The sequence below is a fragment of the Muscardinus avellanarius genome, assembly GCF_963383645.1.
Source record: "Muscardinus avellanarius genome assembly, chromosome: 16".
In the NCBI taxonomy this organism is placed as follows: Eukaryota; Metazoa; Chordata; class Mammalia; order Rodentia; family Gliridae; genus Muscardinus; species Muscardinus avellanarius.
Window position 1 is genome coordinate 62,346,540 of NC_137802.1, and position 12,647 is coordinate 62,359,186.

Below are 12,647 nucleotides of genomic sequence, written 5' to 3' on the forward strand. Positions count from 1 at the left end.
AGGCTCCGATGCCAGCCATTGGCCCTGGCACCGGCCTAACCCCTCGGCAGGCTCAGATCCCGGCCTCGGAGGCCCCAGCACCAGCCTTGCCTCATGGCAGGCTCCAATCCCAGCTTTTCTATGTCCGTTGCCGGCCTTACCCCTCTAATCCGAGCACCCTCTTCACCCAACTATTTGTCCCACGTTCTCGAGGGTGCGTGGTGGTGGTAGCATTCTGCCTCTGGGGTCATTACTTCAAAGGTTCCAGGTGTAATGCATCAGATCTCTGCCTCCTCTGAGTACTGGCCACTGCCATTGCCACTGCCTCCACCATTTCAAATCTTTCCCAAGTTCTTTTTCCGCTCTGAATGTTGTCCAGTCTTCCTAAGCATGCGCGGTGGTAGCATTCAACCTTTGGTGTAATTTCTCCAAAAAAAAAAAAAAAAAAAAAAAAAAAAAAAGGTTGGTAGGCTCAGATTTCTGCTTCTCCTGAATACAAGTCTCCACCGCCAACGTGGAGACTGCTTTCAGCACCGCCTTTCTCCTTGGTCTCTGCTAAAGTCTCTCTCCTTACAGGTGCTGTCCAAGATTTTTGACAATGTAGAGAAGAAGCAGTCCTCCTTAGCGGGGAATTTTTCCAATAATTCCAGTTCATTTGGATAAGTTTTGTCTGCATCTCCAGTATACTGGCCTCCGCCACCTCCTTGACCCCTCTCCGATATTTTGCTTTTTTTCTTTTTCTTTTCCTTTTTTACAGGGTCCTTCCGGGTAGAGAGGGGGTCGCCTAGGGGTGCCCGCCAGCGCCTGCCCATCCGCCCAGGGTCGGGGCCAGGGGGTCCGGGGACCTGGGCCACGGGGTCCTTCTGGGTGGGGAGGGGGTCGCCTAGGGGCGCTCCCCCAGCACCTGCCCTCCTGCCCAGGGTGAGGGCCAGGGGGCCCGGACCACAGGGTCCTTCCAGGTGGGGAGGGGGGTTGCCTAGGGGCGCCCCCGCCAGCACCTGCCCATCCGCCCAGGGTCGGGGCTGAGGTAACCATATTTTAAAAACATAATGGAAGCACACTGTCTTAGAATCAGCTGTTTTTCACCCCTGAGAGTACCAGGTCTCCCCACCCACCCACCCACACTCTGTTTTCCATTGAGCACAACCCAATAGTGAAGAGGTGGGTTGGGGGATAGATGCCCCCAGGGGACCCTTTTGTGTGAGCCCTGCATGATGTCATCTTCATGAATCCTAGCCTCGTGTCAGGATGCAGGGAAAGAGGCACATCCTTGGGTACCATTGGTCCTTACTCCTGCTGGAGCACTTATTACTCATAATTATTCACTAAAAAGCTACCTATTAAGTGTTAATTCTGGACAGTTATAATCACATTGACCTTATCAGGGATATATGATTGTGTGTGTGTGTGTGTGTGTGTGTGTGTGTGTGTGTGTGTGTGTGTATTATTGGGGATTGAGTCCAGAGATATTCTTCCACCTCTGAGTTCCACACCCAGCCATATATATATATATATTTTTATTTTGACACGGGAGTCTCACTAAGTTGCTGAGACTGGCCTGGAACCTGTGAGCCTCCTGTTTCAGTTTCCCAAGTACTAGGATTTCAGGCATGTACCAACCATGCCTGGCTTCTATGTATGTTCTTGACTTAACTCGCTCATGGTCCTTGCTATATCTTCTGAAAGACTGTCTCCCTAGGGTCTCTACTGCAGAAAAGGAAAGATAGAGCCGGGCGTGGTGGCGCACGCTTGTAATCCCAGCGCTTGGGAGGCTGAGACAGGAGGATTGCGCAGGTTCGAAGCCAGCCTCAGCTACCTAGTGAGGCTCTCAGCAGCTTAGTGAGACCTTGTTTCCAAATAAAATATAAAATGGGTCTGGGAGTATAACCCGAAGGTTGAAAGCCTCTGGGTTCTACCCCCAGTACCACCACCAAAAAAAAAAAAAAAAAAAAAGGAAAGGTAGGTGGGGGACAGGGGGACAGACAGCTTCCTAGTTGGTACGAGAGGCCACAGGGCCTTCTCTTGGAGGCCACCCCGCCCCCTCCAAGCCTTTCTTTTAGCATCTCCCAGAGGAATGGGGATTAGCCTATGCTAATGAGCAGCCTAGCATCTGGTCCTCAGCAGAGCCTTGATCTAAACTTGCCCCCGTCCTATGTCTCCTTGGGATTCCCTGTGGCCGACTGGAGCCCGTAATTCATCTCTTAGAAAGGACTTGATGGTCTGGATGCTGGGACCCTACGTGCATCAGCTGAGAGCCCCGCTTTGCTCTCAGCCAGACCTGAGTGTAAATAGAGACTCCGTCACTTACTAGTTACATAACCTGGGACGAGTCCTTTAATCTCCCTAGAGCTTCTGATTCATTGTCTGAAAAAGGCAACTTGAGGGCTATTTTGGGGATGAGCTTAAACAATAGGGGTCCTCTATTATAAGTCCCAGTACTTGTCACAGGACAGTGACTATTATTACAATGTTCTCCCTCTTCTTTTTTTTTTTTTTTTTGATACTGGGGATTAAACTCAGAGGTGTTCTACCTCTGAGCTGCGCCCTGAGCCCTATTTTATGTTTTTCTTTTTCTTTTTTTTTTTTTTTTTTTTTGCGGTCCTGGGGATGGAACCCAGAGGCATTTACCTCTGAGCTCCACCACCAGCCCTATTTTTTTATTCTTTATTTAGAAACAGGGTCTCACTGAGTTGCAAAAGGCCTCACTAAGTAGCTGAGGCTGTCTGCAAACCACCATCCTCCTGTTTCAGCCTCTCAAATGCAGGGATTACAAGCATGCGCCACCATGCCTGGCTTCTGTTTTTCAAAACAGGGTCTCCTTAAGCTGCTAAGGCTGGCCTCCAGTCTGCAATCCTCCTGGCTCAGCCTCCCAAGTACTGGGATTCCAGGTGTGCTCACCATGCCTGGCACGGCTTCCACGTTTCCTTGGACGTGTCCTTCCTGAGCTGCTGGGAGGCTCATGGTGGCACTGGACCGCTCGAGCTCCCTCCTGCAGAGTAACCTCTTGGTTCTCCCCTACCTTGCAGTGCCAGTGGAAGACCCTTCCTGCTGTATGTGGGCCTGGCTCACATGCACGTACCCTTATCTGTGCCTGGGCCACCGGCAGATCCCCGGGGCCCCTACAGTACAAGTCTCCAGGAGATGGACAGTCTGGTGGGTCAGATCAAGGACACAATTGATCACACAGCCCAAGAAAACACCTTCCTCTGGTTTACAGGTAAGGGGTAAAATCCACCCAGTCTAACATACAGGTCAAATGAAGAGCAGAGCCTGGCCGAGTGAGCCTGGCTTTGAACTTGGGCCTCCCATGATGTGTGTTGGCTTGAAGGCCGAGCGTGTATCTATGGGCACTTCATGGCTGAGTCCCTGGTAAGCTTGGTCTAGAGGGACCCTGCGGTTCCCTGGTTCTCTGGGGATTGCTCTTCGTTGCTAAGGAATGACGCTGACCTTGTGAACTTCTGTGGTCCTTGCAGTTCACCATCTTCCCCCGTTTCAGAGACTCCGGCTGCCTCTGGTCACCAGGTCATGCCTTTTGCTGAGCAGCCCTGGCGGAGCTGTCTTAGTGACCTCTTTAAAGGGCCCATGTTATCAGGCGTGCTGGCTCACACTTGCAATCCCAGCATTCGGGAGGCTGAGACCGGAGAATCATGGTTCGTGAACAGCCTCAGCTACTTAGTGAGGCCCTCCACAACTTAGTGAGACCCTATTTCAAATAATAAAAATAAAAATAAAAATAAAAATGGGGACTTTAGCTCAGAGGTTGAATGCCCCTGGGTTCCATCCCCAGACCGACTAAATAAATAAATAAATAAATAGCCCATGCTTATACTGTGTGTCCCAGGTCCCTGTCTAGAATAAGAGCAGTAGTTAAAAGCACTGCTTTGGGAGCCAGGCATGGTGGCGCACGCTTGTAATCCCAGTATTTGGGAGACTGAGACCGGAGGATCACAGTTCGCGGACAGCCTCAGTCACTTAGTGAGGCCCTCTACAACTCAGTGAGACCCTGTTTCAAAATAAAGAATAAAAAAATAGGTTTGGGGGTGTAGTTCGGAGATAGAATGCCCCTGGGTTCCATCCCCAGTACTGCAAAAAATAAATAAATAAAAGCACTGCTTTGGGGTGGGGACCTAGATTTGAATCTGTACTACTGGGAGAGATAGCTTAATCCCCTCAGACTCAAAAAGTGAAGCTACTAGTATAATCTGCCCAACAGCAGGTTAGAAGATTATGAGACGCTTTATGTGAGACACTGAGTGCATAATAGATGCTCAGTGAATAGTGGCCGGCTGATGCCATGACAGTGGTAATAGGATTGTTAAAACTGTATTCAAAGGGCAAAAGGAACTAGATGCGGTGGTGCCTTCCTTTAATCCCAGTACTTGGGAGGCTGAGCTGGGAGGATCGCAGATTTGAAGCCAGCCTCAGAAACTTAGCGAGAATCTGTTTCAAAATAAAACAGGGCGCCGGGCGTGGTGGCGCACACTTGTAATACCCGCGCTTGGGAGGCAGAGACAGGAGGATCGCGCAGGTTCGAAGCCAGCCGCGCACGCTAGCTTAGGAGACCCTGTTTCCAAATAAAAATGTAAAAATAGGTCTGGGAGTGTAGCCCGGAGATAGAAGGGCTTCCAGGAACCCCAGTACCACCACCAAAATAAATAAATAAATAAATAAAATAAATAAATAAAATAAAACAGGGCTGGGAGTATAGCTCACAGGTAGCATGCCCCTGGGTCCAGTCCTCAGTACAAACCCAAAAACTGAAGATATATAAGGCAAGAGGCTCTGGGTGGGGCAAGCTGGAGAGCCAGGCCCAGCCAGGCTTCAAGGTTTGTCTTGCAAACAGAGACACTTGGGTGTTACAAGTGTCCGCAGTCTCCTGCTCTGCACAGGGACACCAGCCATAGCCACTCTGCTTTCAGAGTAGGTGAACGTGTCTCTCAGCTCACTGACCTGTTGCTTTCTCTGGTTTCTAGGAGACAATGGTCCCTGGGCTCAGAAGTGTGAGCTGTCAGGCAGCGTGGGCCCCTTCACCGGATTGTGGCAAACCCAGCAAGGTAAAGTGGGTGGCCGGACTGGTGGGTCCCACTGCAGGAGTTGAGCCCAGCTGCGGCCTGCGATGCTGCCGTGGGCTTTGGTGGTTTTGCTGTGAACCTGGGATGTGGAGGCTCACCAGCCACCAGGTGGAAGAGGCCTGTAATCTTGGCACTTGGGAGGCTGAAACAGGAGGTCGCAGCTTTGAGGACAGCGTCAGCAACATCGAGAGACTCAGCTACTTAGTGAGACCCTGTTTCTTTGTAATGAAAGAGAAAAAGGGAGGGAAAAGGAGAGAGAGAGAAACAGAGGAAGGAGGAGGAGGAGGAGGAAGAGGAGGAGGAAGAGGAGGAGGAAGGACTGATTTCCTTACTGAGAAATGTCCCAGACAGAATGTTAAGTCTGGGCTGGGTTTTCTCTCTCTAGGTAGGAAGACGTGCCCAGACTCCTTTCAAATTAGTCTGGCAGACTCTTCCTAGTTACCTAGAAACCAAAGCGTTGTGTCCCTGGTGTCTGGTGATGAGAAGGAAACGCTGAGCCTTCTGTTTTATTTTCCCACTTCACCGGACCCCTGAGAACTTTACAAGCAAGTGGCTGTCGGACGGCGGCCACATCCAGTGTCTGGAAATCGGAGTCAGAGTCAGGAGGGCTGAGCGCCCTCCTTACCTGCGCGCTGGCCAGACGCATCATCCTCGGGGCTTTGGGCATCGCTCTCCATTTGTGTTGATCTCTGGTTTCCTCCAGCTCAAGAACACTGTGACTTGGTCCTGATTCCTAGAGAGAGCTGGGCCAGGAGGAGGTGCCGGGGAGCATGGCCGTGGGTGGAGACGCGTCTCGGGCCCGCAAGGCAACAGCTGGAGAAAGAAGCATAGTGTAGCATGGTTGGTTTGTTGCTTGGGCTGATTGTAACCCTTCCTGTCTGTACCTGGACAGCCTTGGTCCCCGCTGCTATCTCCAATACTCAGTTAGAAAGCATCAGAGAGCTGGAATCCGAGCCCTCCAGGGTGATGGTCCAGAAGGTATGGGGGCCAGGGGTGTGGGAATAAAGAGCTGTGAGTATGTAGCTTCTTTCTGGGAAGCTGACCTGCTGGTCTCCCAACTATAGTTTCACCTTATTTATTTCTTTTCCTGAATGAAGCAGTGTAGAGATAGAGACAGATAGATCAGAATATGGACTGGGAGTCCATTCTTTGAGGGGGAAAACTTTGCCCGATAATAGATTGATTAGAAGCTCAACACGGTGCTACACACCTCTAATCCCAGTACTTGGAAGGTGATGATAGGAGGATCACAGGTTCAAGGCCAGCCTCAGCAACTTAGCGACACCCTCAGCAACTTAGTGAGACCCTTTTTCAACATAAAAATAAATAAATAAATACATAAATAAGGCTGAGGATGTAGCTCAGAAGTTGAACATCCTTTGGCTTAATTCTTAGTACCAAGAAAAGAGAAGAAGAAAGAAAGAGAGAGAAAGAAAGCACCTGCTTCTTTCTCCTCTTTGCTATTTACTGAGCACTTACTGTATGACAGGGATAGTGCTCAGTGCTAGGGATACAAAGACGTTAAAGCCCCTGACCTTCAGGAATGACAGTGTGAAAATAGATTTTTGGAGACTTTAATGTGCACAGCCCCCTGGGGAATCCTGCCAAAATGCAGTCCTGGCCGAGGAGGCCTGGGTTGTAATGGAAAGTCTGCATTCCCGCGATGCTCCCAGCTGGTGCTGATGCGGGTGGTCTAGGGACAGCACTTAGAGAATCACAGTCTAGAACATCCAGGTCTGCACCGGATGAGTCTAGAGTCATCCAAGTCTAGAGCGCTCAACGCGTGTGCTCCCTGGACCAGCATCACTAGCACCATCCGAGCACTTGTTAGAATGCAAACCCTGCGCTGGGGCTGGAGCCCGGCTACCTGCACCTCAGCAAGGTCTTCAGACGATGCTGACACGGGTTGAACTTCGACAGCCACCTGTCTAGAGCGATGGTGTTCGGTGTGCCAGGCACTTGCCACATGTGCCCACTTAAATTAAAATGAATGAAAATTAAATTAGCATTCCATTCCTTAGTTACACTGGTCACACTTTGAGGGCTCAGTAGCGATGTGTGGCTAGTAGCTGCCATATTGGGTGGTGGCTGCCATATTGGGTAATGGCTGCCATATTTGATAGTGGCTGCCATATTGGGTGGCGGCTGCCATATTGGGTGGCGGCTGCCATATTGGATGGCGGCTGCCATATTGGGTAATGGCTGCTATATTTGATAGTGGCTGCCATATTGGATGGCGGCTGCCATATTGGGTAATGGCTGCCATATTGGATAGTGGCTGCCATATTGAGTGGCGGCTGCCATATTGGGTAATGGCTGCCATATTGGATAGCAGCTGCCATATTGGGTGGTGGCTGCCATATTGGGTTAGTAGCTGCCATACTGAAGACTGCAAACTCCCCATGGTAGTTTGTGTCTTAAAGACTGAGTAGGGGACAGATAGAGATTGGTACGGAGGGGGCTCTGGTCGGGGTGGGATAATTACAAGGTAGGGCTGTTCTCTAGAACCTCCCAGGTGTCTGTGCAGCTTGGACCCATAATGACCAACCAGGTAGAGTGGGACAGGGCCAGTACTTGAAGTTCTTTCCTTGCAGGTGGGTAATTTGGGTGTTAACTCTAAAGAAACGTGGAATCATGGAAGGATTTAAGGCTGAAAGTGACATTAATTAAAAATTAATGAAATGAATTAGAAATTAAGTTTCTAATTAAATTATAAATTAAATTATAAATTGAGATGAAATCCACATCCCATGAAATTACCCATTTTATTTTATTCTTATTTTTTTGCAGTATTAGGGATTAAACCCAGGGGCATCTTACCTCTGAGCTACACTCCCAGCCCTATTTTTTTTTTATTCTTTATTTTGAAATAGGGTCTCACTAAGTTGTGGAGGTCCTCACTAAATAGCTGGGGCTGGTTGTGAACCGCGATCCTCCCGTCTCAGCCTCCCAAGTACTGGAATTACAAACCTGTGCCACCATGCCTGGCTAAAATTACCCATTGTCTGGTTCCAAAACATGATCCTTACTTCCAAAAGAAAAGCATGTACCCTTTAAACAGTTGCTCCCCATTCTCTGCCCCCTCCCTAGCATATTGGTCAGGTGTGTGTGTGTGTGTGTGTGTGTGTGTGTGTGTGTGTGTACTGAACCCAGGAACACTCTTATCTTTGCGCTATCCCGTTGGTCCTTTGTATTTTGAAATAGGATCTTGCTGGGTTGCCGAGACTCTTGCTACATTGCTCAGGCTGGGCTTGAAACTGTGATCCTCACAAGTACTGAGATTACAAGTATAGTATACGTTACCACGTTATTCAGTTTTAAAAGTTCTCTCTTAACTGGGCATGGTGGCACATGCTTGTAATCCCAGCATTTGGGAGGCTGAGACCAGAGGATAGCGGTTCAGCTACTTAGTGAGGCCCTCTGCAACTCAGTGAGATCCCGTTTCAAAATAAAGAATAAAAAATAGGGCAGGGGGTGTAGCTTGGAGGTCGAATGCCCCTGGGTTCTAAAGTTCTCTCTCACATCATTAGAGCTGAAAATGGGGAGGGGGCTCTTTAGAAAGCTACTAGATTCTTTCCCATTGAGCCAGAAATTATAACAGAGGGAAGCCAGAGATAAAATCTCCAGGAATATCTTATGTTCCAAGAGTGCCAGAGTTAGAAAAGACCTCAGCGATCTTTATGTCAACCACCTTGCTAATCAAATGAAACTCAGGCCAGACCAGCCAAGTAGGGAGAGGGCCACACTTCCTGGCCATGCTGGTTCACTCCTTATAGCCCACGTGATACCTGTTACTCACACCTTTTTATACCCAGCCCACTGCTCAGATACCTGGAACCTCATGGTTGTCAAGGAAAATATTCGAGTGTGCATCCTTCTAACTCCATGGGATCTGGAAAAGATGGAGACAATGTCTTTGGAGGCCCAGACAGGGCTTGAATCTTTACTGAGCTGCTAAGTCTTCATGGGACCCCGCATTCCCTCCTCCGTCTTGTGTATGTGGGGGTGGGCCACCCCCATAACTATAGAGAGCATCAGGTAGTGTGCTGCTAGATAATCTAGCCTCAGGAGTGGCCTCTACTAATAACCCCCATGAAACTAGTCTCACATTCTTAGCTGGAGCAACCTGGGTGGACCCCACCAAGAGCAGAGTTGGAAGGGATTGGAAAATCCCTTGAAAAAGATTTTCCTATGACAGTATTAGGCAATTTAAATAACATATGAAGCCAGGTGTGGTGGTGCACACTTATAATCCCAGTACTTGGGAGGCTGACAGGTTTGTGGCCAGCCTCAGCTACTTAGTGAGAGTCTCTGCAACTTCGTGAGACCCTGTTTCAAAATAAAGAATGAGAGCCAGGCATGATGGCGCACACTTGTAACCCCAGTACTTGGAGGATTGCAGGTTTGAGGACAGCCTCAGAGAGTAGTAAGACTCTCATCAACCTAGCAAGACCCTGTTTTCAAATAAAAATAAAATACAGCTGGAGATATGACTTGGTGGTAGAATGCCCCTGGGTTTAATCCCTAGTACCACAGGGGGAGGGGAAAAAAAAAGTAATAGAATTTATGGCAGCTTCTAAGTAACTATATTCAAAATTTAGGCTTCAGAAGCCAGGTGTGGTGGTGGACACTTATAATCCCAGTACTTGGGAGGCTGAGACAGGGTGATTATGGTTCGAGGCCAGCCTCAGCTGCTTGTGCAACTTAGAGGGAACTGAGAAATATAGAATACAAAAGTGGACTGGGGGTGTAGCTCAGAGGTAGAATGCCCCTGGGTTCCATCCCCAGTACTGCAAAAAATTTTTAAAAATTAAAAAATTTTGCCAGGCATGGTGGCACACGCTTGTAATCCCCGCGCTTGGGAGGTGGAGACAGGAGGATGGTGCAGGTTCGAAGCCAGCCACGCTGGCTTAAGAGACCCTGTTCCCAATAAAAAAAAGTATAAAAATAGGTCTGGGAGTGGAGTCCAGAGGTAGAAGGGTTTCCAGGAACCCCAGTACCACAAAAAAAATTAAAATTTAAAATATGAATACATAAATAAATAAATTAATTAAAACATATGGTGCGTGGTAAAAGTGTTTCCGGACGGGTCTTGAGAAACTGCTCTGAGCTGGGTTTCAGTCATCTCTTGATCACACTCTGTTTTGGGCTGGGCTTCCTGACAAGCTGTGGCTTGATATGGTTTCCGCAGGGCACAGGCCGCAGGGCTGGGGGCTGGAAGCTGTTCTCTGCTCCCCACCCCTCCCCTGCCCCCAGGGAGTCTGAAAGCCAACTTCGCCTAAGAGGCGGGTGTTCAGCTTCCCCTTCCTACACTCTGAGCAGCTTCCCAAAAATGATTCTGTAGTTTCCTTCCTCCTCGGTGCCTGGAACACTCTGGGGGGCCCTGGGAAGCCGGGTAGAACCCTGAGTGCAGCTGGGCAGGAGCTGGGCCCCGCGGGTCAAGGGGGCTGGGGTCCCTCTGGCCCACCTGCTCTTCCTCACGCAGGTTCAATGGGATGCCTGCACACTGCACTGCACGGGGGATGGTCAAGAGAGCAGATGACAAGAGAGAAGACAGGCAATGTTTTCGCAACAGAGCAGGACAAACAGTCCTCAGAGCCCTGCTTCTTCCTCCCCAAGGCAGCCCGCAGTGTCCGGCCCTGCGCAGTCTTCCCCTGTTCCCAGGCCCTGCAGGCCCCCCTCCTCTTCGTCCTGAATTTCAGCTCAGCTGATGGGATGAGGCAGCGTCTCCTGGAGTCATATTCTCACCCCGTGTGGAATGAGGATGCTCCAGTTGGCGGGTGCCCTGCCTGCCGGGATGCAGAGAAACTCAAGTGGGATGCAGGGGGTGTGGGGGGCGGGATAGAGGGGGCGCAGAGCAGGACAGCCCGCCTTCCCCCAAAGACCTTTCCTCAAACAGTGCCAGCCCTACTGCCCCCGGCCCACAGGCAGGCGCCCTCGGGAAGAGCGACCCCCCCCCCTCCATATGACTGCTTCTGTGTCTGGAAAATCTTCCCTTGTTTTATTTGAAGAGCAGAACTGTTTCTTCTGCGCCCTGGGCGATGAGGAAACCTCCTGTTGGGTTTGGCACCTGCACTTTGGAGAAACCTTGGTTGTGTGTAATTTGATGCTATCGGGGTTGTTGTGTAACGGGTAACTGGCTTCCCGGGGCCTGTGGTTGGGTCTGAGGCCCGGGTAGGGCCAGGAAAGGTCAGAGATGCTGCAGAGGGATTGACAGACCCCCAGACCCCGGGGCCAGGGACATTGGCTGGGGCTGGGGCAGGGCCTGCTGAGGGGAGCCAGAGGAAGGAAATGAAATTCTCTTTCTTGATTTTGGCCATGTCCCCACTACCACGCTCAAAGCCACCACTGGGGCCTGGCTTCCCATGTTTCTAGAAAACTAATATGCTGTGGGCAGCATTGGCAAGGGCAAATATATACATGCACACATACATATATGTGTGTGCATGTGTAATTATTATTAATTATATAATATCAATAATACAAATGATTATTATTTTGTACTGGAGATTGAATCCAGGGGCATTCTAACTCTGAACCACACCCCCAGCATTTTTTGTTTTTCAGTTTGAAACAGGGCCTCACTAAGGGCCGGCCTCGACCCTGTGACCCTCCTGTCTCAGCTTCCCAACTACTAGGATTATAGATTTATTTGAAAACAAAGCCTGCTGCTTGAGAAGGTTCTAGAATGTGCACTCAGACCAGGATGCTGCTGGAGTGAGATGTGAATAAATGGCTTTGTGGGGCCGGCAGGGAATCTAAAGGAAAACAAGGTCCCTTTTGTCTGTCGTGGGCAGTCTACAGATCCAGTCGATTGGAGAGAGGGCCCTGTCTAATAACATTCAAAATTTGTTGAGAAGAAAAATACAGCAGGGGGTGGTGACGCACACCTGTCCTTCCAGTACTTGAGAGGTAGGGACAGAAGAATTGCAGGTTCAAGGCCAGGCTCAGTAACTTAGTGAGACCCTCAGGAACTTAGCAAGACTCTGTTTCAAAATAAAATAAATAGGGCTGAGTTATAGCCTGCTGGGAGAAGGCCCCCGAGTTTAATCCTCAGTACCTTTCCTTCCCCAACAAAAAAGAAAAAGGAAAACTCTGGTGCATACCAAACTATGAGAGAGTTGCCTTAACATGTGGGTACAAGGCTATCACTGGTGCTATTGTTTTTTTGAGGGAGATAATTTAATATTTTTTTTGCAGTAATGGGGATGGAACCCAGGAGCATTCTACCTCCAAGCTCTGTCCCCAGCCCTATTTTTTTTATTCTTTATTTTGAAACAGGGTCTCACTGAGTTGCAGAAGGCCTCACTAAGTAGCTGAGGCTGGCCTGAATCATGATTCTCCTGTATCAGCTTCCCAAATGCTGGCATTACAAGTGTGTGCCACCATGAGCTAATTGTTTTTTTTGAGGGAGGTAATTGTTTTTTTTTTTTTTTTTTTGAGAGAGAGATTTGCATTCGTTGGGCATTATTTTTTTTTTATAGTGGATGCTATATAAAATAACCTTGATTCGAACTCTGTATCCATAATCTTATGTAACTGTTCCTACAGCTCTATATGTACAAATATTTCCTTCCTTCATCACTCAGAGATTAA

At 49.2% G+C, this 12,647-nt stretch overlaps 1 protein-coding gene across 1 annotated transcript in view; it reads left to right on the forward strand.

The window, feature by feature from the left end:
• ARSG (arylsulfatase G) overlaps window positions 1–12,647 on the forward strand; it is a gene marked incomplete at both ends in the record, with an annotated part of 83,610 nt that overhangs the window by 39,086 nt on the left and 31,877 nt on the right. The window contains 2 exons of the mRNA XM_080712845.1: window positions 3,006–3,196; window positions 4,953–5,033. Of these exons, the coding sequence (XP_080568971.1) occupies window positions 3,006–3,196; window positions 4,953–5,033 (272 nt within the window). The remainder of the gene's footprint in view (window positions 1–3,005; window positions 3,197–4,952; window positions 5,034–12,647) is intronic.